The 27675-nt window shown below is 37.9% G+C and overlaps 2 protein-coding genes across 2 annotated transcripts; one reads left to right on the forward strand and one right to left on the reverse strand.

Annotated features, from left to right (window-relative positions):
• Positions 1-289: 289 nt before the first annotated feature.
• LOC128213175 (uncharacterized) lies at positions 290-3243 on the forward strand. Its single transcript, XM_052918725.1, has 2 exons — positions 290-374; positions 623-3243. The coding sequence occupies exon 2, from the start codon at positions 626-628 to the stop codon at positions 2786-2788; it is 2163 nt and encodes a 720-aa protein (XP_052774685.1). The 5' UTR covers positions 290-374; positions 623-625; the 3' UTR covers positions 2789-3243.
• A 3429-nt stretch (positions 3244-6672) lies between these two features.
• On the reverse strand, positions 6673-27537 carry LOC128215431 (protein Hook homolog 3-like). Its single transcript, XM_052922118.1, has 6 exons — positions 27432-27537; positions 22549-22634; positions 21917-22040; positions 16836-16887; positions 8548-8696; positions 6673-6729 (listed from the first exon to the last, which is right to left on the reverse strand). Exons 1-6 carry the CDS (start codon positions 27468-27470, stop codon positions 6673-6675), a joined length of 507 nt encoding a protein of 168 aa, XP_052778078.1. The 5' UTR covers positions 27471-27537.
• Positions 27538-27675: the final 138 nt, after the last annotated feature.

Genomic DNA, 27675 nt, shown 5'->3' on the forward strand with positions numbered 1-27675 from the left:
ATTTGTGTTTGATGGGCTTAATATGCTCTGTTTGTAGTAGAGTAATAATGTGGCCAAAAAATGATCTTTTTATTTAGTGCAAATTCAAACTGAAAAAAAATCTTTTAATTTTCAATTTTATTTTAATTTGTTCCATTTACTGGCCCATTTCAGAGATTTTATTATTATTTTTTTATCGTCCCCCCAACTCAAAATCTTCTTTTTTCCCTTTAAATCGATTAATAAAAAAATGCTAGTCTAATCATAAATACTTTGTTCAATGTCTTGTTTCTATTTATAGACCAGGAAGCTCAACCAAAACATTCCATTTCGTCAATAATTGGACATATAAAGAGGACAAAATAGTTTAGCAATCCTGAACTTTTACAGAAAAGGTAATTATTGATGACATTAGACAATAAACTAAGGTTTAAATACATGATATTGTTATCAAGCTAATAAATGATATGATATATGTTTTAACATAAAACAAAACACTACTTTTCATTTCTCATCATTCTCTTCACTTTTGGTTTGAATTTAGATTTTAATTTAAGAAAATGATCAAATTATATAATTTTCTATACCAACGCAAGGAAATCCTGGCAATATTACATTTTAAATGTCAAATAATGTTTTTCAGGCCATGGACAGAGAGAGTATGCAGCAGCTGTCCCTGCATCTGTCCAGGGTGCTGGGGGACATTGGGGTCAGCAGGTACATCCGCACCAGGAGGAGGAGAACATTCCTGATGGATGAGACACTAGACAGGATCGGAGATGAGTTAGCTGGTAGGAACATCACTACCTATATCTTTGGAAGCCAGACAGAGGGGACTACCACACTGGGGATGAAGTCAGATAGAGACTATTTGGTGTGTAATAATGACTGGCCAGTAATACTTGACTGGAGTGAATGGAGGCAGGGGAAGGCGAATCTTCTTGTGGTAAAGAATGAACAATCTCCACCCCAACACTGCTGGCTTCAGCGGGTGAGATCTGACCTCCCATTACCAGTGACAGAGGTCAACAGGCCTAGTGACATGGTGGATAGTGAGGGCAGAGTGCTGAGGACCAACACTTTTATTGAGATGCATGAAAAAATTAGACAAATGAGCACATCTGGAGAGATGGTCCAACATGGTCCATCAAGAAGCTGGAATGAAATGCAAGATCATATAGTTGCATATCACTGTACCAGCCTTCCTGAAGAGTGCAAGTTTCTATTCTGTAGGCCACGACCTGGTCACTGGCCCAGACCTGACACACTGGCCATGGCAAGACAGACTGGAGTGTTCCTAGTGCCACAAGGATACACTGAGGATCCTTCACGACCAGTCAAGTGCCGTTCCACAACTTTTCATGTGCCTGTAGAAAACATGCACTATCCTCTGTATAAGCGGGAGTGGAGATTTTCAACATCTATCATGGAGAGACTTCTTGTATTTGATATGAATATAATACAGCATAAAGTGTATGTATTTCTGAAAATGCTTAGAAAATCAATAATAAAGCAGGTTGTTGATGACCGTTTCAGTACATTTCACGTGAAGACTGCAATTCTCTTTACAATAGAGACATATCCACCAAACATATGGAGTGAAGACAACCTTGTACAGTGTGTGATCTACTGTCTGACCACACTACTCAGATGGCTGAAGATCAGGTTGTGTCCACACTACACCATCTCAGGGGTGAACCTGTTCACTGGAAAGCTGTTCAAACATGAACAGTACAAACTGCATTCTATGATAACAGAAATCATTTACAGCAATTTCCAGTGCCTATATACAATTGAAATGGATGATCTGGGGAGGAGAATGTCATCTGTGATTTCATCCCAAATTATTGGGGTTGACACTCGATGCACACTCTATCAAGTCCAAATGGTTGAATTGTACATATGGTGGGCAGCATCTTTTAAGCAAAAACATATTGTTTTACTAATCAATGACAAGAGCGACTTAAATCAATCTTTGATAGAACATTTTGAGACACTGAACGTTTTAAAGAACAATGGAACTAAAATAGTACAAGAGGCAGCTTCCTTGTTAATACCATCAGTTTGTGGAGCCCTTGCCTCCATTAAAGCCTCCAGGTGTATCTACCAAGGACAACCTGTCACACACAACATTCTCCAGCTGTACCAACTGTCCTTTGACTCGGATCTGCTGTCCAGCAGACTGAAGTTTGCCTCCATGTTGTACTGCAGTGGGCAGTATGAGGCAGCAGCAAACTGCCTGACCTACTGTGAGGGACTGATGGGACCTGCAATGTGGCAACGTTGTGGGTGTAAAGGAAGACAGAGAACACAACCAACCAATGAGTTCGAGGAAAAGACTGTAAACACACCATTCAAGGATATGTTACAGAAATATACAGCCTTGGATGTTACTTTTACTCGAGATGATATCCGTTGTGTTCCAAAACATCTGGTGTATGAAATGTTCAGAACAGCAGGAGATGAAGACAGACAACAGAGACATCCAGCATTTCACTATGAATGGATGGACTACATTGTGATTGACTGTGTCCCATTTCTCCACTACCTACAGTACCTCACACACAGACAACTGAACCAACATGACAGAAAATTGCGGGCACTGAACAATCTTTATTTCTACATATCTTCTAGTGAAGGCCATGGTCATATAGACACAGCCTGGAACATGCTGGGCCACTGTTATGAACTGGAGAATGAACTGGATCTAGCCAGGGTCTGCTACACTGAGTCACTGCAGCTCTACCCAAGAAACAATGCAGCCAACTGGCACGTGGCTAGGATCATGCATCAGCACTTAAATGGCTGAAAATGTTTTCACTCGCCTAGTGGAGCATGAAGACCAAAAGAAAGAAAAAAAAACATCTGTATTATTGACTTATTTTTAAAGAAAATTACTTAACCTTGAAATAAAAATACATTTTAAACTATATAAATGTTTATTACACTCAATTTAAACTAGAGCTATCACTGAAGGTGAATAATACCCCCGAACGCCGCCCTGATATGAAATTGCAGTCAACTATTTGGAAAGCCAACCTATAAATGACAACTTTATTTTATGGACTATCGTCAGTTATTCATTTTTTTATTATGTTTTTAACAGTTAGAAAAAGGCTTTAATCAATATCAGTGATGCTAATACTGAGATGTTAATACTGATATATTTGATGTTCTAAAGCACAGAATATACGATTGCCTATGACCATCTATAAATGAGTTAAGTTACTTTTTTTATACCAGTAGTTTCAAAGTAATGGTTTATATAAACATATTTAAAAAGGAAAACACATAAAATGTTATGGATGGGGTTACTTTTGCTTTGTACGATTTCCGATTGATATTGTTAAAATAAGAAAATAACGCTTTTATAATTCTTGTGAATTGCACAAGTTAACATGGCAATCAACAAGAGCCGTCGCGTTGACTACGCCGCTTTTACTTAGAAGTGAATACAATAACGATGTTATATTACCAAGTTTGGTCACTTTATGTCAAACCTAACTAAAATTATTAATACATAAGGTGACTTTGATGCTGCCCTCCCACCAGCCCGCCCGAATATGACGCAAGTCATTCAAATAACTTGATTTCCCATTACGAAAGTGTGGTTAAGAATATAAAAAAATAAAATAATTCAAGGGCCATAATTTGTATTTAGGGTTAAAATGGAGTTTTGTTTCTTGTTGTAAGAAGGTCGTAAATAATTGAATTCTATCAAGTGCATTGAATGAATGGTATTGGAGTTTTAAGTGAAAATCCCAACTTGCCCTCAAACTTTTACTTGCCTAAAACTTTAACCTAAGTCAATCAGGGGCCATAACTTGTATTAAGGATAATACAGTGAAACTGCGTTCCCTCAAACAAGCGGTCGTTCGAGAACTTGCGTTCCCTCGAGGTCGGAGCTTGGTCCCCAAACTTTTTTCCTTCTATTTTCATATAAAATATACCCACGCTGCATCGAAACCTAATTATTTCGAGAAGTCGAGCTATATCCTCGGTCCCAAGTACACAAATCGTGCACAAAACCTTATGGCTCCCTCGAGGACATAATTTCACACTTTTTTCCGAATTGGTGTTCCAAAATAAATAAAAAAGTGCTAGGTGTTATAATTTTCGCATGTTGTAAAAATGCAATGACAGTTGAAAGGCAATTTGATAAAGTGTGAAAAACCGTTTTTCACTGTTAATGCATGACCGATATTAGTTAATATGGGCATTTGAGATGATAATTATGAGAAGTTAATGACGAGAAGTTAACGCTTTAGATGTTGTCAGAAGGTTCTTTGAGTTCACTGCCGATGCTGACCGTGATCTTCAGACGCTCTGTACGCTGTCACGTCACATTACGATTGAACTGTTTTGCGAAACCGACAAGATGCGCCAATCAACAATCCTTGATTTTGCGAAACTTTAATCTGACTAATGTCACAATATGTACTGTCATTCAAATGTTGCTTGTTACGAAAATGTGCTTTTTTGTTAAAATAAACATTTCTATTTATTCAGTTATTGTTTTTTCTTTTGCGTTTTACATTTAGTTTACGTCAACCTTTGAACATATTAGCGATTTCCACAGCACAACACATAATCGGTGTCTTAATTAACAGTCTGTTTGACAACTTCAAACTTAAAATACACTGAAAGATATTTCATATCAAACTGGAAAATTGAAAATCAGGTCGTTCGAAACATCGGTTCCCTCGAGGTTTTGGCTCGGTCCCTGGCGACTTCGAGCGATCGCAGTTTTACTGTATGGAGTTATGTTACCTCATAGGGTGATGGTCCTGAACAACTGTGTGAAGTATTAAGTCAATAAATATCCCAACCTGCCCTAAAACTTTAACCTAATTTCCTTAGTCAATCAGGGGCCATAATTTGTATAAAAGATAATATGGAGTTATCTAACCTCATTATGTGATGGCTCTGAACAACTGTGTGAAGTATTAAGTCAATTGAATGAAAGGTATTGGACTTATAAGTGAAAATCCCAACTTGCCCTAAAACTTTAACCGATGCCAACGCCGGGGCGAGTAGTATAGCCCACCTTTTCTTCGAAAAGGCGAGCTAATAAATGTTATTAAATTTCCAGTTGTGCTGAGGAACAAGATTTTGATTCAAGAAAAACAAACAAAAGAGCACTAAAAATGTATGTGAAATATAAAAAACAACACCTCTTTTGCCTGAACTTTATGTATTCATGGACTTGGTTCTTCCATGAACTTTATTTAAACTGTTATCACTGATGGCCTTTTTTTTAAGAAGAAGACAGTTTATAAACATTTGGCATTTGTGGAGTCTTTGTATACAATTTATTACAAACAATACTACACTAATTTTGAAGCACTTGAAAGTTTTGAACACTTCTGCAATTGTATGTCAACAACTAGCATATGTTCATCATATTTTTCAAGTTATACTCCAGACAAGAAAAAAAAGTAACAAAGGGCAATAACTCTGTGATTGGCTGAAATAGAATTGTGGTTCCTGTACACTGCACTTCCTCTCATTATGATCTCTCACTGTATAAAGTTTTATAAAATTCCATCCAATAGCTTTCAAGTTATACTCCGGACAAGAAAAAGTTACAAAGGGCAGTAACTTGGTAATTAGCTGAAATAGAATTGTGGTTCCTGTACACTGCACTTCCTCTCATTTTTATCTATCACTGTATGAAGCTTTATTAAATTCCATCCAATAGTTTTCAAGTTATGCTTGGAACAAGAAAAAAGTCTTAAAGGCCATACCATTGTATGAAGTTTCAATAAATACCATCTACCAGTTAATGTCTGGACAAAAAATTCACAGCAAAAAATAAAGGGCAAAAACTCAGTAATAAGCAAGAATATAGTTATGGTTATTGTACACTGCACTTCCTCTCATTATGCTCTACCATTGTATGAAATTTAATCCAATTCCATCCAGTAGTTTTAAGTTAACTTATGCTCCGGACAAGGTAAATTGCAACGGACCAACCGACAAACCGACCGACAAACCACAGGGTGACCCCAATATACCCCCTTCAAACTTCGTTTGCCGGGTATAACTAGAAACTTATGATTTCTTCTTAATAGAAAAAGAACCAATACATGTACACTAAGACAAATTTCTAATTGGCCACCTAGTTTTTATCATATTTTAGGAAAATATTTGGATAAAAATACAAATAACCAAGAATAAGGATAATACGATTTATTCAGAACATGTAAAACAAAACTTCATTGAAATATGACCACGGAACTTACTTAACACAGACGGTCAACATTGACACCCTTAAAATAAAAACGGTAAGATTAAATCACGTCGTATTTGAATTTGTTTTAATACTTTGTATGTCCACCTGCTGCGGCAATTACAGCGAGGCACCTAGTCTCGACAACCACCATGCCGTGCATGAGGAACTTTAGCACATAGGCTATTTTTGAACCTACCGTACCGCACGAATGATTTTGTACAGGAATATGTGTTTTCTTCGAGTAAATCGATAGACTGGTGTGTACAATACAAAAATAACCAAACATTAGGTTAATTGATTATAAATGTCGCATAGCAACATATTTTATATGGTGGCCAATTAGAAATTCGTTGAAGTGTATTTACATTATCATTAAAACCCATTAATTTACAATTCAGTTCAAAGCTATCACAGAAATCAGATTACTCATTGTTTTAATTTAAGGCTATCACAGAAACTCATACCTGTTCTCCCACTTCTGAGTCCACATCTGTGGCTATTTCTTTGGTCATCAGCTGGAAAGGATTACGGTATGTCTGATTACTGTAGCATTCTTATTAAACATGGTATTATGAGCAGATTTTATAGCACTTTAAATGTTAAATATATATTCTCATTTTTTTTTAGAAAAATCAATAAAATGCCAATGGTAAACATGGCAAATTATTGATTTTATGATGGTTGCCAATAATCGAATTATGGAGTCAATTATTTTTTACATGGGTAAAAGTTGAGAATTTTGAAAATCCTGAAAAATGCTGGGGGCCGCAGGGCCCCCGGTCAGGTCCAGGGCGAAGCCTTGGCCAGGGGGCCAGAGGCCCCCGGAAGCTCCCTGAACATAGCCATTTTAGTGGATATGAAATGCCTTTTCCAGGCTTTAATTTTAAATAATGAGGAGTATTGGAATAAGGTTTTTCAGACAAATATGACTATGAGTAAGTATACTGATATACATGTGACACTACATACTGAAGAATATCCTGCATAAGCAAGCCAGTAATCATGATTTACTAATTTTATTTTAAAAACCTCAAAATTAACCATGCTAAAATACCATATTAATCTGTCAATTTAAAGAACATGGTGCAATAAGCAACTTGTCAAATCACTTCGCACTTCGGCCGAGATCGTTGCTAAGTTACCGGTACGGTACAAAAGACCATTAATCATTCTTGTTAATTGGCATCCTACTAATCAGCATTTTTGTAAATATTAAAGACATAATAAAACTGTCAAAACATAAAGAAAACAACATTACTAAGGTGTTATAAATTATCTACAGTGTATAAAATTTTACGACATTTTGGGGGGAAATTTGACATATACATATACTTGTTTTTACAAGTCAGAGGTAATATTTCTTCTGTTTCTCAATCAAAAACACTGGCACTTGACAAGTCTCAACCATGACGTATTTAATGCGTATTTTCCGAAAATCTAAAAATAGTAACAAATATCAAGTTTTTGTTTACATTGTTTCCGTCATTGTTTTTGTCTGAAAATTTAAGAAATTAGAAATTCTACCGCTTTTGAACACAAACTACCGCTATTGAGACCTAAATCTACCTCTCTGTCATTGCCAAAGTAAACTCAGCAAGTTTGCGGTTATTTTTGAGAGGCCTGTTGTAAGTTTTTCGGTATCGGAAGTAGAGGATTACCTTATATGGAAAATGCTTAAAATAGCACATGGCGTATTGCAAAGGTTACGATCTACGCACACTTCTGGAAAAATGACCCCGAAACTGATGCTTTCTGTCACGGAAAGCTCACGAGAGAGATTCAATTCGAATTTCTTGAGATTGAAACTGAGATTTAAGCTTGCTTAGATATCATCGCTGACCAAACTTGACAACAAAATACTACTCGCGCCTTTTTTTGAATATAATTGTGACTAAGGACCGCGTCTGCCATAGATGGAAACTTTCGTGATTCTCCTCAATGACGTTAATCTTCCGATCGATTCGATTAGTCGAGCAGCAAGTCGTGTTTTCCCGCCTATTTCTGTGAAATATACGTCACAGCGTCGTTTCAAAATACCGCAGTGTTCGGATAAGACAATAATAACATAAGTTATCGCAGATCTATACGAACGTCGAAGCATCGAATAAGCGATGGAAAATATATTTCAAGGTCCCAGCCTACCCCCCCCCCCCAATTTTCTCAACGGATCTCGACGAATTAGAAATTCGACCCCCCGGGAATACGAAAATCCGGAATTTCTGGATAAATACGGAAAACTTTTACCCATGTTTTTTATCTTTGGGAACTTGACCAAAACGGAAAATAATGACAAAGGATCCTCACAAAATAAAACTAACCAACAATTAGCTTACCTCTTGAATGGCTGTCATGACAGCGTGTTGAACGGATTCTTCCATTGACATAATCCGCTGAATGTACTCCTGTTTTTCCGTGCAGTTTACGGCACAACCAAGGATTAGCTGTAACAGCCGCCCAAGCTCAATGTGGTTACTGCTCTCCCCTGTAAGTATAAACAGATAGCGGAATGATAGTTCTGAAGGCAATTCACCATGAAAATACTGATATTTATATAACATTCACTATACACCCAAGAATCAGCTGTAACAGCCGCCCAAGCTCTATATGGTTACTGCTCTCACCTGTAAGTATAAACAGATAGTGGAATGATAGTTCTGATGGCAATTCACCATGAAAATACTAATATTTATATAACATTCACTATACAGTCAAGAATCAGCTGTAACAGCCGCCCAAGCTCTATATGGTTACTGCTCTCACCTGTAAGTATAAACAGATAGTGGAATGATAGTTCTGAAGGCAATTCACCATGAAAATACTGATATTTATATAACATTCACTATACACCCAAGAATCAGCTGTAACAGCCGCCCAAGCTCTATATGGTTACTGCTCTCACCTGTAAGTATAAACAGATAGTGGAATGATAGTTCTGATGGCAATTCACCATGAAAATACTAATATTTATATAACATTCACTATACAGTCAAGAATCAGCTGTAACAGCCGCCCAAGCTCTATATGGTTACTGCTCTCACCTGTAAGTATAAACAGATAGTGGAATGATAGTTCTGAAGGCAATTCACCATGAAAATACTGATATTGATATAACATTCACTATACAACCAAGGATCAGCTGTAACAGCCGCCCAAGCTCTATATGGTTACTGCTCTCACCTGTAAGTATAAACAGATAGTGGAATGATAGTTCTGATGGCAATTCACCATGAAAATACTGATATTTATATAACATTCACTATACATGCAAGAATCAGCTGTAATAACTGGCCAAGCTGTATATGGTTACTGCTCTCACCGTAAGTTAAAACAGATAGTGGAATGATAGTTCTGAAGGCAATTCACCATGAAAATACTGATATTTATATAACATTCACTATACACCCAAGAATCAGCTGTAAAAATAACTGTCCAATCTCTATTTAGGCTACTGCGCTCATCTAAAGTCTTGAATAAATAGTACTGGAAACAATTCACCATAAAAATACTGATCAAACATAAAAATGTATCACATTCGGTGTACCACCATTTATGCAAGGACATTCTGTAGAAACTTCTGAATCTCAATGTGGTTATTACCTTCACAGACAGTGCTGAATATAATTCATCATTACAATAGGATTTGAACCATATATATATGGTTTATAACTGTAACAATTTCTAAATTAAGTGTCTTCTTGTGCTAAGATTCAGGTCAAAAGAATCTTGTATTATTCAATGTTTATTAATGTTTAACAACCTAACAACAATAACTAAAGAATTAATCGTTGAGATTTTCAGAAATGGTCATCAACGTTGATGACAAGTCTCTTGTCTCAACATTTTTTACGGCTTCACTTTATGACCATTTTTATACACAGAAGAAAATCTGTAACATGTTTCCTCATAAAACAGCAAATAGACAATACACTTGGGCCTAAAAAAAACATTTTGGGTTCTTGTTACCCATCCGATCCTAGGAATAAGGTGCCAACCCTACTGTTTTTTAGACTGTAGGAATTATTTTTCTATTATTATTATTATTTTTTTTTTAATTTTAGTCTGTGTTTTATAATGAGATTAAACCTTTCAAAAGCTTTATGCAGATGATTACTCATAATAACCCAATCCCCCGATACTGACGTTACGTTCTTACGTTCTTATATAAAGCCTAGTAATAAAAGTTATAAAAAAGCCTAACTCACCTATCTGTTTTTGAAAAGGATGTAACCTTGAAACCAATCATTATTTTTGCCTTGTAAGTTTTCTTTTTTCCTTTTTATTTTAATTCAAAATCACCTGCTGTAAGCAAGGAAACCATGAAGCAGATGCCACAGCTTGTCTGTTACATGTATGTGTTTTTTTTTCAGTCGAAAAATAAGGGTATACTTTTAAGCGATTTTCAAAGCCTGAATTATGGGCCTTGCAATAAATGTGATTATAGTACCTGGCAACATGTTTACCAACTTTCTATGAATATCTTGAATGATGTTTTATTGATGGCCAAAGTTTCTGCATGTCACGGACAACATGCAAAGCCAAAGTTACCACAGTTCCTCTTTCCTTCGAAACTCAAGACAACTAAAAATTAACAACTTTTCTTCACTGGGATCTGTCTCCTTAGATAAGTCAAAACTTGTAGTAATTAACTCACCATCCCTTTCGGAAATCAATTATTTGAGGGATGATGCGTTATTTGAGTCTTCACACAAATCCAGATTTAAAATAGAAATGTGCTTAGAATTCACAGAAACTGTTATGTGTTATATCCCCAGACACAGATATAGAGCAATTAACACTTTGAATGAAGAACCATTCCTATACCAGTCTCAATGCATGTCAACCACATGGGTTTCCATAGCAACCAAACATTCTAAATAACTTTTCAGAATAAAACTTGATGGTATTTGAAAAAAAACAACACATAACATATCTAACTTTTAAATGTCACTGCCTTACAATGACATCAGGTTCAACTTTTCAGATGTGTCAATTTCTTGAAAGTTCAAAAGACAAAATTTGCCATCAATATGTAATAAAACAGACTGACACAATATATAGAAAATTCTTGTTAATAGACCCATTAGATTAAAACCTATATTTTCAGCCAATGAAATTGCAGATCAGATAATTAAGGCAATTATTTAATGGAAGAATTAATCAATAAGATTGTCAACTTTCGCATGCGTTAAAAGGTCTGCCTACAGCTACTAATCCAAAACACATTCCCTGCATCAGATTTTGTGTTGACAATTCAGCAATCAATGAGGCTGTATTCTAAGTTTCTACATTCACTCAAATTATTCTTAATCATTATGATTTTACTTCCTGTCATCTAACTATAACATATACCAATATATGTCCCATTTCATGATAAATGTTGTTTTTTTCAAAATACTTAAAACAACATAATTAGAAGCATACCGTATATCATTTAATATAATCATACAAATATCTACAAAACCACAAATCACAAAAAAATCCGTTATAACCGTTTAATGCTGTCTCCGAATGTGTTATTTTTCTCCAAGGCGAGAAATTCCAATAGTGCCTCAACAGTGTCAATGACAGGTAGTTATTGCAGACGACGGTGTCTGTCATTAGGTCACCAATCAATAAACACCACACTCAGTTTTCTAACATCATTAATATGCAACAAACAATAAAGGCTTAAATAAAATAATTTTGCTTCAGGTTACCCGACCCGAACTAAAAAAAGGCCCTGACCCTTAGTTTTTTTTATAGTCTATCTGTAAAAAAATTGAATATGTTTGTTCTCATGAAATGTAGTTTAAAATCCTTTTTAGGTTAACACTTAAGATTACATTAACGCCATTCTCCAATGAAGGCAATAATGTTCTTCCATTTAGCCTAAAAAAATATTTTTTTTAAAGTCAGCCTTATAAAAAAAAACAGTCTACCTACCCTACCTGTTTCTGGACAAGATTTAACCCTAACCACACCTTTTTTGTGGCCTGAACTGAAGTCTTTCAAAGGATTTATTCATGTTTTATACCGTCAAACACCAGAATTGTTTTATTTTGTGTGAAAAGTGATCAAAATACTTGTAAAAAAAATCCCAATAAGTTTAAATTAGAGCTCTTTTGCAATTATAATTCAAATATGAGACAGAAATTTTCCATTTTACCTGTAAGTGTTAACTTAAACTTAGTAATCTTCAAATTTCGGATTTAATAAGCATCTGCCAATAGCTGCTTGGTGCTTGTTCATGAAAGTAGGTAAAATAACTATATTTTAACAATTTAAAATAAATGTTGACAACAAAAAATCTGTGAGTAAGTCCCTGTAATCGTAACTTTGCCTTATTATATACAGCAGTTGTTTTATAAAAAAACAAGAGATGTTTGTCAAACATTATGCCCCCCCCCCCCCCGAGCGCCATGTTGTCAGGATTATATGGACAATTGAATGAAATATGCATGGACCGAAATGACAGCTGATTTGTTGCCGTTAAGGCAGTTTTAAGATTATGACCATTAAAGTGTGAGGATAGAGTGTGTTATGACCATGACCTTTGACTCTATGAACTCAAAATCCAGAGTCATCAGCTGGTCACCAGAAACCTAAATGTCAAGTTCGAGGGCCATGGGTGCAGGCATTGTCAAGTTATCACACAGACAAGTTTTTTTCGTTCAAGGTCACTGTGACCTTGACCTTTGACCCAATGACCCCTTAAATCATAAGGGGTCATCTACAAGTCAGATGCAACTCCAAGTCAAGTTTGAAGGCCATGGGTTCAGGCATTGTTGAGTTATCATTCGGACAATCTTTTACCATTCAAGATCACTGTGACCTTGACCTTTGGCTCTATGAATCCTAAAATCAATAAGGGTGATCTACTGGTCAGGCTTAACATCCATGTCAAGTTTAATGATCATAGGTTCAGGCATTGTTAAGATATCAGTGGGAGAAGATTTGTTAACTTTTTAGCGTTAAAGGTTACTGTGACACTGACCTTGGCCTGATGACCCCCAAAGTCGATAGGGGTCATCTACTGGGCAGGCCCAACCTTCATGTCAAGTTTGATGACCATAGGTCCAGGAATTATCGAGTTCGCTTTCAAGGTCACTGTGACCTTGACCTTTGACCCCTAAAATCAATAGGGGTCATCTACTGGTCAGGCCCAACCTCCATGTCAAGTTTGAGGGCCATGGGTGCAGGCATTGTTGAGTTATCACTCGGACAACCTTTTATCATTCAAGGTCACTGTGACCTTGACCTTTGGCCCAATGACCCCTAAAATCAATAGGGACCATTTTCTGGCCAGGCCCAACCTCCAAGTCAAGTTTGAGGGCCATGGGTGCAGGCATTGTCAAGTTATCACTCGGATAACCTTTTACCATTCCAGGTCACTGTGACCTTGACCTTTAGCCAAATGACCCCTAAAATCAATAGGGACCATCTTCTGGCCAGGCCCAACCTCCAAGTCAAGTTTGAGGGCCATGGGTGCAGGCATTGTCGAGTTATCACTCGGACAACCTTTTACCATTCCAGGTCACTGTGACCTTGACCTTTGGACAGATGTTCCCCAAAAACCATAGGGGTCATGTACTGGTCAGGCCAATTCTCCAAGTCAAGTTTGAGGGCCATGGGTGCAGGCATTGTCAAGTTATCACTCGGACAACCTTTTACCATTCAAGGTGACTGTGACCTTGACCTTTGGCCAGATGACCCCCAAAAATAAAAGGGGTCATGTACTGGTCAGGCCCAATTCCAAGTCAAGTTTGAGGGCCATGGGTGCAGGCTGTCGCGTAATGCCAACGCTCACTTAACTTTCGTGATAGTTCGTTCAGTAAACAACCAACAACTGTTCAAGTGTTCTTAGTCTTTATTTTGTTATGTACCTTCTTAAGTATCATACGGGCTATATGTCCAGTTCATGCCCAAAACCTAACCTAAACTAACTGAGTAACATGCTTTCATATATACTGCTGATTTCGTCTAGTTTGTGACAGGTATGCATATCTAATTTCTTGTTATATACAAAAAGATGTATTCTACAGTCATGAACTGTCACGCTAATTGGTCTAATAGCCAGCGGCTATCACAAACTGTCAGCATCTAAGTGAATCTACATTTGATCACCATGACGAAGTATTTACTTCTTGATACAAATAAACTTTGAATTCTATTATTGATTTTTGTTATTACTTTAAAGTGTTTCATACGTAACTTTTATGTTACGTGACACTTTAAAGTTTATACGTAACAACGTTACGTGACAAGGCATTGTCAAGTTATCACTCGGACAACCTTTTACCATTCAAGGTGACTGTGACCTTGACCTTTGGCCAGATGACCCCCAAAAACAAAAGGGGTCATGTACTGGTCAGGCCCAATTCCAAGTCAAGTTTGAGGGCCATGGGTGCAGGCATTGTCAAGTTATCACACGGAAAACCTTTAACCATTCAAGGTGACTGTGACCTTGACCTTTGGCCCGATGACCCCCAAAAACAATAGGGGTCTTCTACTGGTCAGGCCCAACCTCCAATTCAATTATGAGGGCCATGGGTGCCGGCATTGTTGAGTTATCACTCGGACAACCTTTTACCATTCAAGGTCACTGTGACCTTGACCTTTGGCCCGATGACCCCCAAAAACAATAGGGGTCATCTACTGGTCAGGCCCAACCTCCAAGTCAAGTTTGAGGGCCATGGGTGCAGGCATTGTCAAGTTATCACTCGGACGACCTTTTACCATTCAAGGTCACTGTGACCTTGACCTTTGGCCTGATGACCCCCCAAAACAATAGGGGTCATCTACTGGTCAGGCCCAACCTCCATGTCAAGTTTGAGGGCCATGGGTGCAGGCATTGTTGAGTAATCACTCGGACAAGCTTTAACATTATTTTACCATTAAAGGTCACTGTGACCTTGACCTTTGACCTGATGACCCCCAAAATCAATAGGGGTCATCTACTGGTCAGGCCCAACCTTCATATGAAGTTTGATGACCATACGTCCAGGAATTGTTGAGTCATCACTCTGACAAGCTTTGGTCTACCGACGGACGGACCGACCGACCGACATACCGACATGCCTGTGCAAAGCAATACACCCCTCTTCTTTGAAGGGGGGCATAATAATGAATATGAACTTTAGAGAAAGATATGTCAGTTTAAAGAATTAATTGTGATAATATGAAATGATTATACAGATAAATCCCTTTAAATATAATAGTTTTTATTTAGAACCCAATCTTCAAGGGGTTTTTCAAGATTCCATGGACGTTATAAACAAACCCATCTAGACATTAATTCTTCTATTTTAAATACCTTATATAATGCATTATTTAATTGATGTTTACGGGTGGAACTTTATAATGTTAAGAAGTTTAATGATATCATGTTATTACACCAGAATGGGCACTTCATACTTCTTGTTAGCTATTTTCAAAACCATGACATTAATGTTTAAACAAGTTCAACTTACACAACAGTACATACAGTATTTTTCATTGTTTGTACTGCATGGCACATACTGAATTAATTATGGGAAAACCAAGAATGAACAAGTTCCGAATAGTCTATTCATTTTTTGGCAAAAAGTTTGATAAAACATGTTTATTTTTAAAGTTTTGAATAAATAATACTGTTGTTTTATTCCCTTTTAATTGAAGTCGTAAAAGTTTTCAACTGCCAAATAAAGTTATAATCAAAGAGAACAAAAATTCAAAAGTTTTAAACATTTTATTCTAAGAAGGCAGAATGGTGCCAAAATTTGTCTCCATGAGAGCAAAAGGGTGCTAACAAAAAAGGGACATGGTGCAGCACCCATCCATAACTCTTCAGCTAAAACCATACAATAAACTGAATGCACAAATGATTACTATTCTAGATTCACTTAAACAACTAGCCCTTTCCCAGTTTCAGGGCTTCCATTAAGAATTTGAAAATGAAGGTATAAACTTTTTTGCCTTCAATTTTGGACTGTCTTATCACAGGGGTTTCAATATGACCCAAACTCAGGAATTTAAAAAAATTCCATGTCTGATTTTCAGGAATTTTTAGGAATTTTCATAAAATTTGTAGGTAAAGTATCGCGTTTGATGCACAATTCAAAGTGTTTATATTCAACCATTACAAGAGTCTAAAACAAATGTTTTCCTATTGTGTAATATGTATTATATCAAAACTCTTTTTGTCACAAGTTGTGACATGAGTTATATTTCATAAACTTGGAAACTTAAAGCTTATAAACTTATTAATCTTTCCAAGTCAGAAATTCTGAGCCTGAAGTTCCCATCTGTCTATTACTTGGTACTTGGACCATGTGGATGGATGTTCCTTAAATCATAAATGCAATTAAAAGGTAAACATAAATTTTTTATGTTAAATACATATTTATTTTACTCTTATCCCAAACATGAACGTTCAAGTCTCACAAACACTAAACATTTATGTACAGTTACATGTATCATGATAATGTTTTGAAAATAATGCAGCTAGTTCCACAAAAGGGGTTAAACCCATATTAATTTAAGAATTACTGCTGGAAGCTCTGCCCAACCATTGAACTGTAAAAATATAACTTATTCTACCATATTTAGTAGAATACATGTAAATGCAGTCACCATATTAATTGCAAAATGTATGTGTACATACCTATAGCATTCACATCCGGCATCTGAAAGTCATGGATCTGTATACCCAGGATCTGAAATACAGTCAGGACACATTATCCCTTTGTTATTAAAGGCACATTCTGTGGATTTGAAATTATGTTAAGAAGCATTTTCTCATTTTACAAATCTCATAACAATCTTTAAAACATTTTAAAGTCTCTGGTACTTTTATGGGGTCCCAATAATACAAATAAAACTGTAAACAAGTTTAAGGGGGTCCCTGAAATCCACAGGAAGATGGAAATGGGTACCTAGGCAGAACAAATATGTGTGGGACTCTGGTTTTTTGTGTAAGGGAAATCCCTGATTATCCATTCAAGATGTTTCATAAAGATTGTCTACTTAATAACTATCTGTAGAAGAGTCAACAGATGCCATAGTGCTCCATCCAGGATTTAAAAAGAGCAGGGTGCTAGGTCAGAAGAGGCGTTTTTGATGCAAATTAAATTGGGGCACTTGCAAAGTTCAATGTTAAAATTATATTGTGTAAGTGTTGTGACTACTTTCAATACTAATAGCTTGTTATGAATACCTTAATTTTGTATTAAAATTAATTCATAAAATTATGTACATTTATCTTTTTTGTATTTATTTCTGAAAATTGACTTGACTTGATATGTCCAAGAAATACATAATATAGTTCAAAATCATCAAAGTCAGTTCTGTCATACAAAAGGGCACAGCAGGGCATAGTAAAAAGGCAGTAGGGAGTCGGAAAGGGGCAGCAGAGTACTCTCCCCTGTTATTTAGGCCTAGCTGGAGCACTGGATGCCAATTGCCTACCCTAGTGAGAATATCTTTTTCTAAGGTTTCAGGGCACAGAACACAGACAGAATGTAACCATGAATTAAACTACATGTACCTTGGGTCACCGTTCTTTGATGTATGCCAGTGTATAGCAATGTCACACAGTATTTTTAGTTGTGGGGCAGGGTATTGAACCCCTGGGTTGACACTTGACAATCAAGTGTCTCACCCCTAGACCACAGAACCACCACAATGGCATGAAGAATCATAATCAATCTCTATAGCAGCATAATGTGAAAAACAAAAATCATCTTCTTTATACGTAAGATGGTGCCATTTTTCACATTCATTGTAAATTAGCACTATTTTACCAAGCCAAATGCTTGTCCAATATGAAGCACAAGAATTGAAAGAGATTATTCTGTACAAACCCCTGAATGGCCTGACTGTTAAATGGTAAAAAAATCCTGGGTTGATTGGTAAGTGCCCACTAGACCACAGATACACCACAAAGGCATGAAGAATTATGATCATCTTTATTCATTAGATGGTGTCATTTTTCCATTTCATATTTAATCATTCCTTGTAAATGAGCAATATTTTACCAAGCTAAACAGAATCTCTTGTCTCACTCAATATTAAATACTTTATCACCCTAAGTTGAGTTCACATGGGAGATCACCTAGTTCCAAAAACGGACTGTCAACCAAGTTATTGCACGTGTGTTTTCCTTCCTATCCACTAAAAATACTTATTTAGGCTTCCTGGAAGGATGTTAAACCGTGCCAGTACTATACCCTGAAACTCTTAAAAGAACCAGGGTAGCTCTAACCTGGGTTACATTTTGTCCCACAAGCTAACACGACTGAATGAAACACTTAAAAGAACCAGGGTAGCTCCAACCTGAGTAACATTTTGTCCCAGAAGCTAACAAGACTGAATGAAACACTTAAAAGAACCAGGGTAGCTCCAACCTGAGTAACATTTTGTCCCAGAAGCTAACAAGACTGAATGAAACACTTAAAAGAACCAGGGTAGCTCTAACCTGAGTAACATTTTGTCCCAGAAGCTAACAAGACTGAATGAAACACTTAAAAGAACCAGGGTAGCTCCAACCTGAGTAACATTTTGTCCCAGAAGCTAACAAGACTGAATGAAACACTTAAAAGAACCAGGGTAGCTCCAACCAGGGTTACATTTTGTCCCACAAGCTAACAAGACTGAATGAAACACTTAAGAGAACCAGGGTAGCTCCAACCAGGGTTACATTTTGTCCCACAAGCTAACAAGACTGAATGAAACACTTAAAAGAACCAGGGTAGCTCTAACCAGAGTTACATTTTGTCCCACAAGCTAACACGACTGAATGAAACACTTAAAAGAACCAGGGTAGCTCCAACCAGGGTTACATTTTGTCCCACAAGCTAACAAGACTGAATGAAACACTTAAAAGAACCAGGGTAGCTCTAACCAGAGTTACATTTTGTCCCACAAGCTAACAAGACTGAATGAAACACTAAAAAGAACCAGCGTAGCTCTAACCAGAGTTACATTTTGTCCCACAAGCTAACAAGACTGAATGAAACACTTAAAAGAACCAGGGTAGCTCTAACCAGAGTTACATTATGTCCCACAAGCTAACAAGACTGAAACTCTCAATGGGGCTGACATCACAAGACTGATACTCTCAATGGGGCTGACATCACAAGACTGAAACTCTCAATGGGGCTGACATCACAAGACTGAAACTCTCAATGGGGCCGACATCACAAGACTGATACTCTCAATGGGGCCGACATCACAAGACTGATACCCTCAATGGGGCCGACATCACAAGACTGATACTCTCAATGGGGCCGACATCACAAGACTGATACCCTCAATGGGGCCGACATCACAAGACTGAAACTCTCAATGGGGCTGACATCACAAGACTGAAACTCTCAATGGGGCCGACATCACAAGACTGAAACTCTCAATGGGGCTGACATCACAAGACTGAAACTCTCAATGGGGCCGACATCACAAGACTGAAACTCTCAATGGGGCCGACATCACAAGACTGAAACTCTCAATGGGGCTGACATCACAAGACTGAAACTCTCAATGGGGCTGACATCACAAGACTGAAGCTCTCAATGGGGCCGACATCACAAGACTGAAACTCTCAATGGGGCCGACATCACAAGACTGAAACTCTCAATGGGGCTGACATCACAAGACTGATACCCTCAATGGGGCCGACATCACAAGACTGATACTCTCAATGGGGCCGACATCACAAGACTGATACTCTCAATGGGGCTGACATCACAAGACTGATACTCTCAATGGGGCTGACATCACAAGACTGATACTAGTACTCTCAATGGGGCTGACATCACAAGACTGATACTCTCAATGGGGCTGACATCACAAGACTGATACTCTCAATGGGGCCGACATCACAAGACTGATACTCTCAATGGGGCTGACATCACAAGACTGATACCCTCAATGGGGCCGACATCACAAGACTGATACTCTCAATGGGGCTGACATCACAAGACTGAAACTCTCAATGGGGCTGACATCACAAGACTGATACTCTCAATGGGGCTGACATCACAAGACTGATGCTCTCAATGGGGCTGACATCACAAGACTGATACTCTCAATGGGGCTGACATCACAAGACTGATACTCTCAATGGGGCTGACATCACAAGACTGATACTCTCAATGGGGCTGACATCACAAGACTGATACTCTCAATTGGGCTGACATCACAAGACTGATACCCTCAATGGGGCTGACATCACAAGACTGAAACTCTCAATGGGGCTGACATCACAAGACTGATACTCTCAATGGGGCTGACATCACAAGACTGATACTCTCAATGGGGCTGACATCACAAGACTGATACTCTCAATGGGGCCGACATCACAAGACTGATACTCTCAATGGGGCCGACATCACAAGACTGATACTCTCAATTGGGCTGACATCACAAGACTGAAACTCTCAATGGGGCTGACATCACAAGACTGATACTCTCAATGGGGCTGACATCACAAGACTGATACTCTCAATGGGGCTGACATCACAAGACTGATACTCTCAATGGGGCTGACATCACAAGACTGATACTCTCAATGGGGCCGACATCACAAGACTGATACTCTCAATGGGGCTGACATCACAAGACTGATACCCTCAATGGGGCCGACATCACAAGACTGAAACTCTCAATGGGGCCGACATCACAAGACTGATACCCTCAATGGGGCTGACATCACAAGACTGATACTCTCAATGGGGCTGACATCACAAGACTGATACCCTCAATGGGGCCGACATCACAAGACTGAAACTCTCAATGGGGCCGACATCACAAGACTGATACCCTCAATGGGGCTGACATCACAAGACTGATACCCTCAATGGGGCTGACATCACAAGACTGATACTCTCAATGGGGCCGACATCACAAGACTGATACTCTCAATGGGGCTGACATCACAAGACTGATACCCTCAATGGGGCCGACATCACAAGACTGAAACTCTCAATGGGGCTGACATCACAAGACTGATACTCTCAATGGGGCTGACACAACAAGACTGAAACTCTCAATGGGGCCGACATCACAAGACTGAAACTCTCAATGGGGCCGACATCACAAGACTGATACTCTCAATGGGGCTGACATCACAAGACTGAAACTCTCAATGGGGCTGACATCACAAGACTGATACTCTCAATGGGGCTGACATCACAAGACTGATGCTCTCAATGGGGCTGACATCACAAGACTGATACTCTCAATGGGGCTGACATCACAAGACTGATACTCTCAATGGGGCTGACATCACAAGACTGATACTCTCAATTGGGCTGACATCACAAGACTGATACCCTCAATGGGGCTGACATCACAAGACTGAAACTCTCAATGGGGCTGACATCACAAGACTGATACTCTCAATGGGGCTGACATCACAAGACTGATACTCTCAATGGGGCTGACATCACAAGACTGATACTCTCAATGGGGCTGACATCACAAGACTGATACCCTCAATTGGGCCGACATCACAAGACTGAAACTCTCAATGGGGCTGACATCAATGGATAGCTAGTGGCTTCATAAAACTCCCCGCCTGAGTCTGTTTAGTTCTGTTGTGAAACTACATCTTAATAACTTTATTGAAAAAATATGCACTTCGAGGAGAGGAAGTGAAAACAAATTGTGCTTCTTTATTATATGTCACGTAAAATGTTTTCATTACCACCTCTTGACTTATGACAGTGAACCAATGTGAAACCCTACCTCAATATTGTACTCAAGGATGCCCTTGAGGATTTTCTTCAGGTTGGAAACCTTCAATCTCCAGTTAGTCACATCCTCAGTTTTTACCCTGCTCAGCCATGAGTCCGTGAAATAGTCAGGGGCACTGGAAATTTATTTTATATATATCATAATATTATTTTGCTAGTCCACTGGTTAGAGATTGAGCCGCTGCAAGGCAATTGAATAAAGATCAACATGTAAATTCAAAAAAGTTTAAGTATATCTAACATAATATATATATTTTTTAAAGTAGCCCTAAGTATACTTTTCATGGAGCCTTTCTTAAACCACTCAATAAAATATTATTGCAGATGGGGAAACTGTGAAGTATCATCCTACACAGTTCTCAAAAGTCCTTGAGTCAATATATTGAAAATGCTGCATACAAGCTGCATGTCCAAATAGATATATGTGTCAAGTATAAATATTGGATGCATATATTGTTCTTTATATATATCTTGTCAGACTGGAGTGGTGCTTCTACATGACATTGAATTGGTAAAAAAATCTGATGAATAAAAAAAGATCAAAAAATGAATCAAAAGGAACAGTTTGATTAAATAGCATGGTTCTATTAGACAAACTAAAACTTCCTAGTGTGGTGAACTCACATTTGATGCAGCACCTTTGACATGGCAATTCCATCACTGAGCTCTTCTGCGTTGCCGTGAGGAACATCCAGATTAAATGTCTCCAACTGAAATAGTGGTAAAAAAAAGTTAATATTCATTCCGTCAGTAAAATTCAGTAAATACAAGGGACATGAACTCAATCTTCTAAAAAAAAAAAAAAAATCTTCTTTTTGTGTACTGAAGTCATCATGTATTCATGTAACTGCTTGATGAAATATTAGTGAGAAAACACTTGAAGACAAAAGCAATGTGCGTTGTAAAGCACCGAGCAGCTCAAAAATACACAGAATGCCTTGAAATATAATAAAAAACCCTACATAAATGTTGTCAAATTTGGATATCAACTGGAAAGAGGATTTACCGTAAATTATTCTTTCGTCAAAGTAAGTACATCAGAACACATGGATTTCGCGACATTCACCCACTATATCAAGATACATTAACAGCTATTCACTAATTCAGGGCTATTGAGAAGTATGCTTACATCCAAACATTTTGGTTGAAAACAAAAATAAAATGTGTAACCTTCACATTTACTATTTTGTTAAGTTTAAACGAATAAATATTTTTTTTTAAAGAAAGATGAAATGTTAAGATATTTTTGGCATACCCCGCTTTGTCTTTGAATGCTGATGTAATTTTTAATGTTTTGTTTGCAAAATGAGCGTTTGCAACATCTGACACAACTCATTTACGACAATTTACGAAAGCAAACAATTCTTTTGAATAATTTTGATGTTTTTTCAACTGTTATTATCTTTGGCTCAATTAACACATTCAATTTAACTTTATGACCTGCTCAGTGCATTTAGGCACACATTATGAAAGTTTTTCCATGTTTTCTCTGTAAATGCAGGGTTCCTGCTGGAGATCGCCCAAATCGCAAAAGTGGCGACAACTTTTCAAATTTGGCAAATTTATGAAAAATATTTTATCTTAAAATGACGTAAGAGGTGACCATGCGGCCTGCATGAAAGTTGATTCAGTCGCTGGCATAAATCAAGCACATCTGGTGGTGCGACAACAAATTCAACAAGAGATGTTTGTCAAACATTATGCCCCCCCTGAGCGCCATGTTGTCAGGATTATATGGACAATTGAATGAAATATGCATGGACCGAAATGACAGCTGATTTGTTGCTGTTTTAAGATTATGACCATTAAAGTGTGAGGATAAAGTGTGTTATGACCGTCATGACCTTTGACTCTATGAGCTCAAAATCCAGAGTCATCAGCTGGTCACCAGAAACGAAATGTCAAGTTTGAGGGCCATGGGTGCAGGCATTGTCAAGTTATCACAAGACAAGTTTTTTTCGTTCAAGGTCACTGTGACCTTGACCTTTGACCCGATGACCCCTTAAATCATAAGGGGTCATCTACAAGTCAGATGCAACTCCAAGTCAAGTTTGAAGGCCATGGGTTCAGGCATTGTTGAGTTATCACTCGGACAACCTTTTACCATTCAAGATCACTGTGACCTTGACCTTTGGCTCTATGAATCCTAAAATCAATAAGGGTGATCTACTGGTCAGGCTTAACATCCATGTCAAGTTTAATGATCATAGGTTCAGGCATTGTTGAAATATCAGTGGGGGAAGATTTGTTAACTTTTTTGCGTTAAAGGTTACTGTGACATTGACCTTGGCCTGATGACCTCCAAAGTCGATAGGGGTCATCTACTGGGCAGGCCCAACCTTCATGTCAAGTTTGATGACCATAGGTCCAAGAATTGTCGAGTTTGCTTTCAAGGTCACTGTGACCTTAACCTTTGACCCCTAAAATCAATAGGGACAATCTTCTGGCCAGGCTCAACCTCCAAATCAAGTTTGAGGGCCATGGGTGCAGCCATTGTCAAGTTATCACTCGGATAACCTTTTACCATTCCAGGTCACTGTGACCTTGACCTTTGGCCCAATGGCCCCCTAAATCAATAGGGACCATCTTCTGGCCAGGCCCAACCTCCAAGTCAAGTTTGAGGGCCATGGGTGCAGGCATTGTCGAGTTATCACTCGGACAACCTTTTGCCATTCCAGGTCACTGTGACCATGACCTTTGGCCAGATGACCCCCAAAAACCATAGGGGTCATCTCCTGGTCAGGCCAATTCTCCAGGTCAAGTTTGAGGGCCATGGGTGCAGGCATTGTTGAGTTATCAATCGGACAACCTTTTACCATTCAAGGTCACTGTGACCTTGACCTTTGGCCCAATGACCCCCAAAAACAATAGGGGTCATCTACTGGTCAGGCCCAACCTCCAAGTCAAGTTTCAGGGCCATTGGTGCAGGCATTGTTGAGTTATCACTCGAACAACCTTTTACCATTCAAGGTCACTGTGACCTTGACCTTTGACCCATTGAGCCCAAAAAACAATAGGGGTCAGCTACTGGTCAGGCCCAACCTCCAAGTCAAGTTTGAGGGCCATGGGTGCAGGCATTGTCACGTTATCACTCGGACAACCTTTTACCATTCAAGGTCACTGTGACCTTGACCTTTGGCCTGATGACTCCCAAAAACAATAGGGGTCATCTACTGGTCAGGCCCAACCTCCATGTCAAGTTTGAGGGCCATGGGTGCAGGCATTGTTGAGTTATCACTCGGACAAGCTTTAAAATTATTTTACCATTAAAGGTCACTGTGACCTTGACCTTTGACCCGATGACCCCCAAAATCAATAGGGGTCATCTACTGGTCAGGCCCAACCTTCATGTGAAGTTTGATGACCATACGTCCAGGAATTGTTGAGTTATCACTCATACAAGCTTTGGTCTACCGACGGACCGACCGACCGACATACCGACATGCCTGTGCAAAGCAATATACCCCTCTTCTTCGAAGGGGGGCATAATAATTAGGGCAAGCAGTCACAGCCCAATCAACACCTTGCAAATTATTACAGAATATTATTGCTTTCACTGATTAACAATGACATCCCTTTAACTATTATGTCTCTTATTAGCAAGTAATTTAAATATTTAGCTCAACAGCTTTGTTGTTGCGAAATTAACGTGTTAGTTTTAAAAATGCAAATCATAGAATTTTAGGTTGTCGGAAAGTCACAGTGATAATTATGCAAATTCGGTAATGACATTTAGGTGCTAAAAATAGATTTGCTTTTGGTTTTGTCACAATTTGTAATTGATATAAATGCAGCATTCTAGGGGGTTAAAAAGTGACAAAAAGATTAACAGAAATCATTGGGTATGCTTACAAATAAATAAAATTACATCCCATTTGATAAGGCTTCCAACAAGTTGGCTGGAGTAAAGAGTAGAAGAATTTCTACTAGGAAAGAATGGCCTGAGTTTGACAATGTATATTTCTTTGAGTTTCCATTTATTTTAAATTTATCTCATAATTTCATAATTGTATTCTTTAATTCTATGACACTTTTGCAGTGTTCTCAATAAGAACCGGCTGCCGGCTAAAATGGATGGTTCAAATGGCAATTGTGCCGGTTAAAATTTGGAAAACTAAATGAATTTTAAATAGAATAAGTAGAAGCAGGTTGGTTACTTTACTCTTTGAGACGGTTCAACTGAAACTTATTGAGAACCTTGCTTTTAAATGCAGGCATTAGACTGAAGTCAACATATTGATATGTCACATTTTTTGCAATATATATATTTTTATTTATATATATACTTTTTCATATATTTTGTCAATATAATAACAATTTGCTAATATCTTGTGCTTCATGTACAACAAAAATATTATGTTTTTGCACGACAATGCGCTAAATAAATGCAATCTAAGGCTCTTAAAATGCTTAAACCCAATTAGCTTCAGGGGGCCTCAACCCTTCTGAATCCCCAAAAGGACGCTGCCCTGGACCTGTAAGGGAGCCTTTCGTGCCCCCCTTAACCCCCCACGAAAAAGTGGCAACAACTTTTTAGAACCAGGAGGGAACATAGTCCAAATAATTGTACGTTTACGGATTATTTTACGTTTTTTGATATGGCAAATCCTTCACGTGCAAATTGTTTAGTATCAAAAGTGTGAATTTATTCAGATAGGGATTCCAGGTTAAAGCATTTAACATCTATAAAATATCATATAAACAAGAAATATTACCAGATTATGTTATTTTATATCAGTTCCATACATAAAAATGTCATATCCTATGAATAATTATGAGTTTGACTTGGGTTTTTTCATTTCTTGCTGTCAAAACATAGCGATATATAAATGAAGGGCACCTGCAAGGCTTCAGGGCACAATTTTTAACAATCGGAACGTTTCGGCCATGGCCGAGTTGTTTCTTTTGTATTTACGAGGTCTATCTCGAAGCTTGTCGGAGGTGGCCAAGTTATTACGATTGGGTCGAGTTGTTCCGCTTGGCATAATTGTTGTCTGTGTCAGTCAACTTTTGTTTTATTGGAAAGGTAAATAATGTGTTTTAATGCATTAAATGCTTGTTTTGTGCAAAATAACTTTTCACTTACATGGTAAAATATGAATACAAACCTTTATGATCAATATAAACCATAAAATACTTCACTTAATATAATTTCAATATTTTTCAAAACACCCCTGGTTTTTGCACAAACCCGTTTAGACGTTAGTTATTGGAAGAATCCCGTATAACACGTCTATAATTTTAGACTAGGAGGGAACACTGAAATGGTTTATCATTATGCATTTCCGAGTGCCCCAAAGCACAGCTTGTTGCTTTATTGTAAACAAAGCATAAAATGTTAGTTCCTTTGTTCTACTTTTTGCTTGAAAAGGTTCGACACCAGCCTGTTAAACTAACCATGAAATAGAAAAAAACAAAAACTGTTTTGAGCTTGGAAAACCTGAAAAAAAACGATATGAAAAAAGGCTTTACAGAAACAAAGTATAAAATGACTGTAACTTTCTTACCCAGACAATTAAACTTTCGCAAAGAACTTCTCTGTCCATTCTTTTGGTAATTAAATCATTTCAAAAACTATTTTGACAAGTTGCAAGCTGTAATTGACAAGGGAGATAACATTTCTACTTCCGTATGGACTCGTTTTAATTTCTGGCTTAATCGATTAGGCTAACCTAAACTATTTTCCTTTACGCTGACGTCAAGAATATTGTGACCGGGGGTTTAGTGTTGGATGCAGCTACTATATAGGGT

Source organism: Mya arenaria, chromosome 13, assembly GCF_026914265.1.
Source record: "Mya arenaria isolate MELC-2E11 chromosome 13, ASM2691426v1".
NCBI classification, from domain to species: domain Eukaryota; kingdom Metazoa; phylum Mollusca; class Bivalvia; order Myida; family Myidae; genus Mya; species Mya arenaria.

Bases quoted from the DNA above. Each gene is read 5' to 3' on its own strand.
- LOC128213175 (XM_052918725.1), top strand. From the start codon at position 626: ATGGACAGAGAGAGTATGCAGCAGCTGTCCCTGCATCTGTCCAGGGTG.
- LOC128215431 (XM_052922118.1), bottom strand. From the start codon at position 27,470: ATGGACAGAGAAGTTCTTTGCGAAAGTTTAATTGTCTGG. The intron at 16,888-21,916 runs GTAGGGTTTCAC...ACTGTATTTCAG, and splicing joins TCCTTGAGTACAATATTGAG to ATCCTGGGTATACAGATCCA. The intron at 6,730-8,547 runs GTAAGCTAATTG...AATCCTTTCCAG, and splicing joins TCATGACAGCCATTCAAGAG to CTGATGACCAAAGAAATAGC.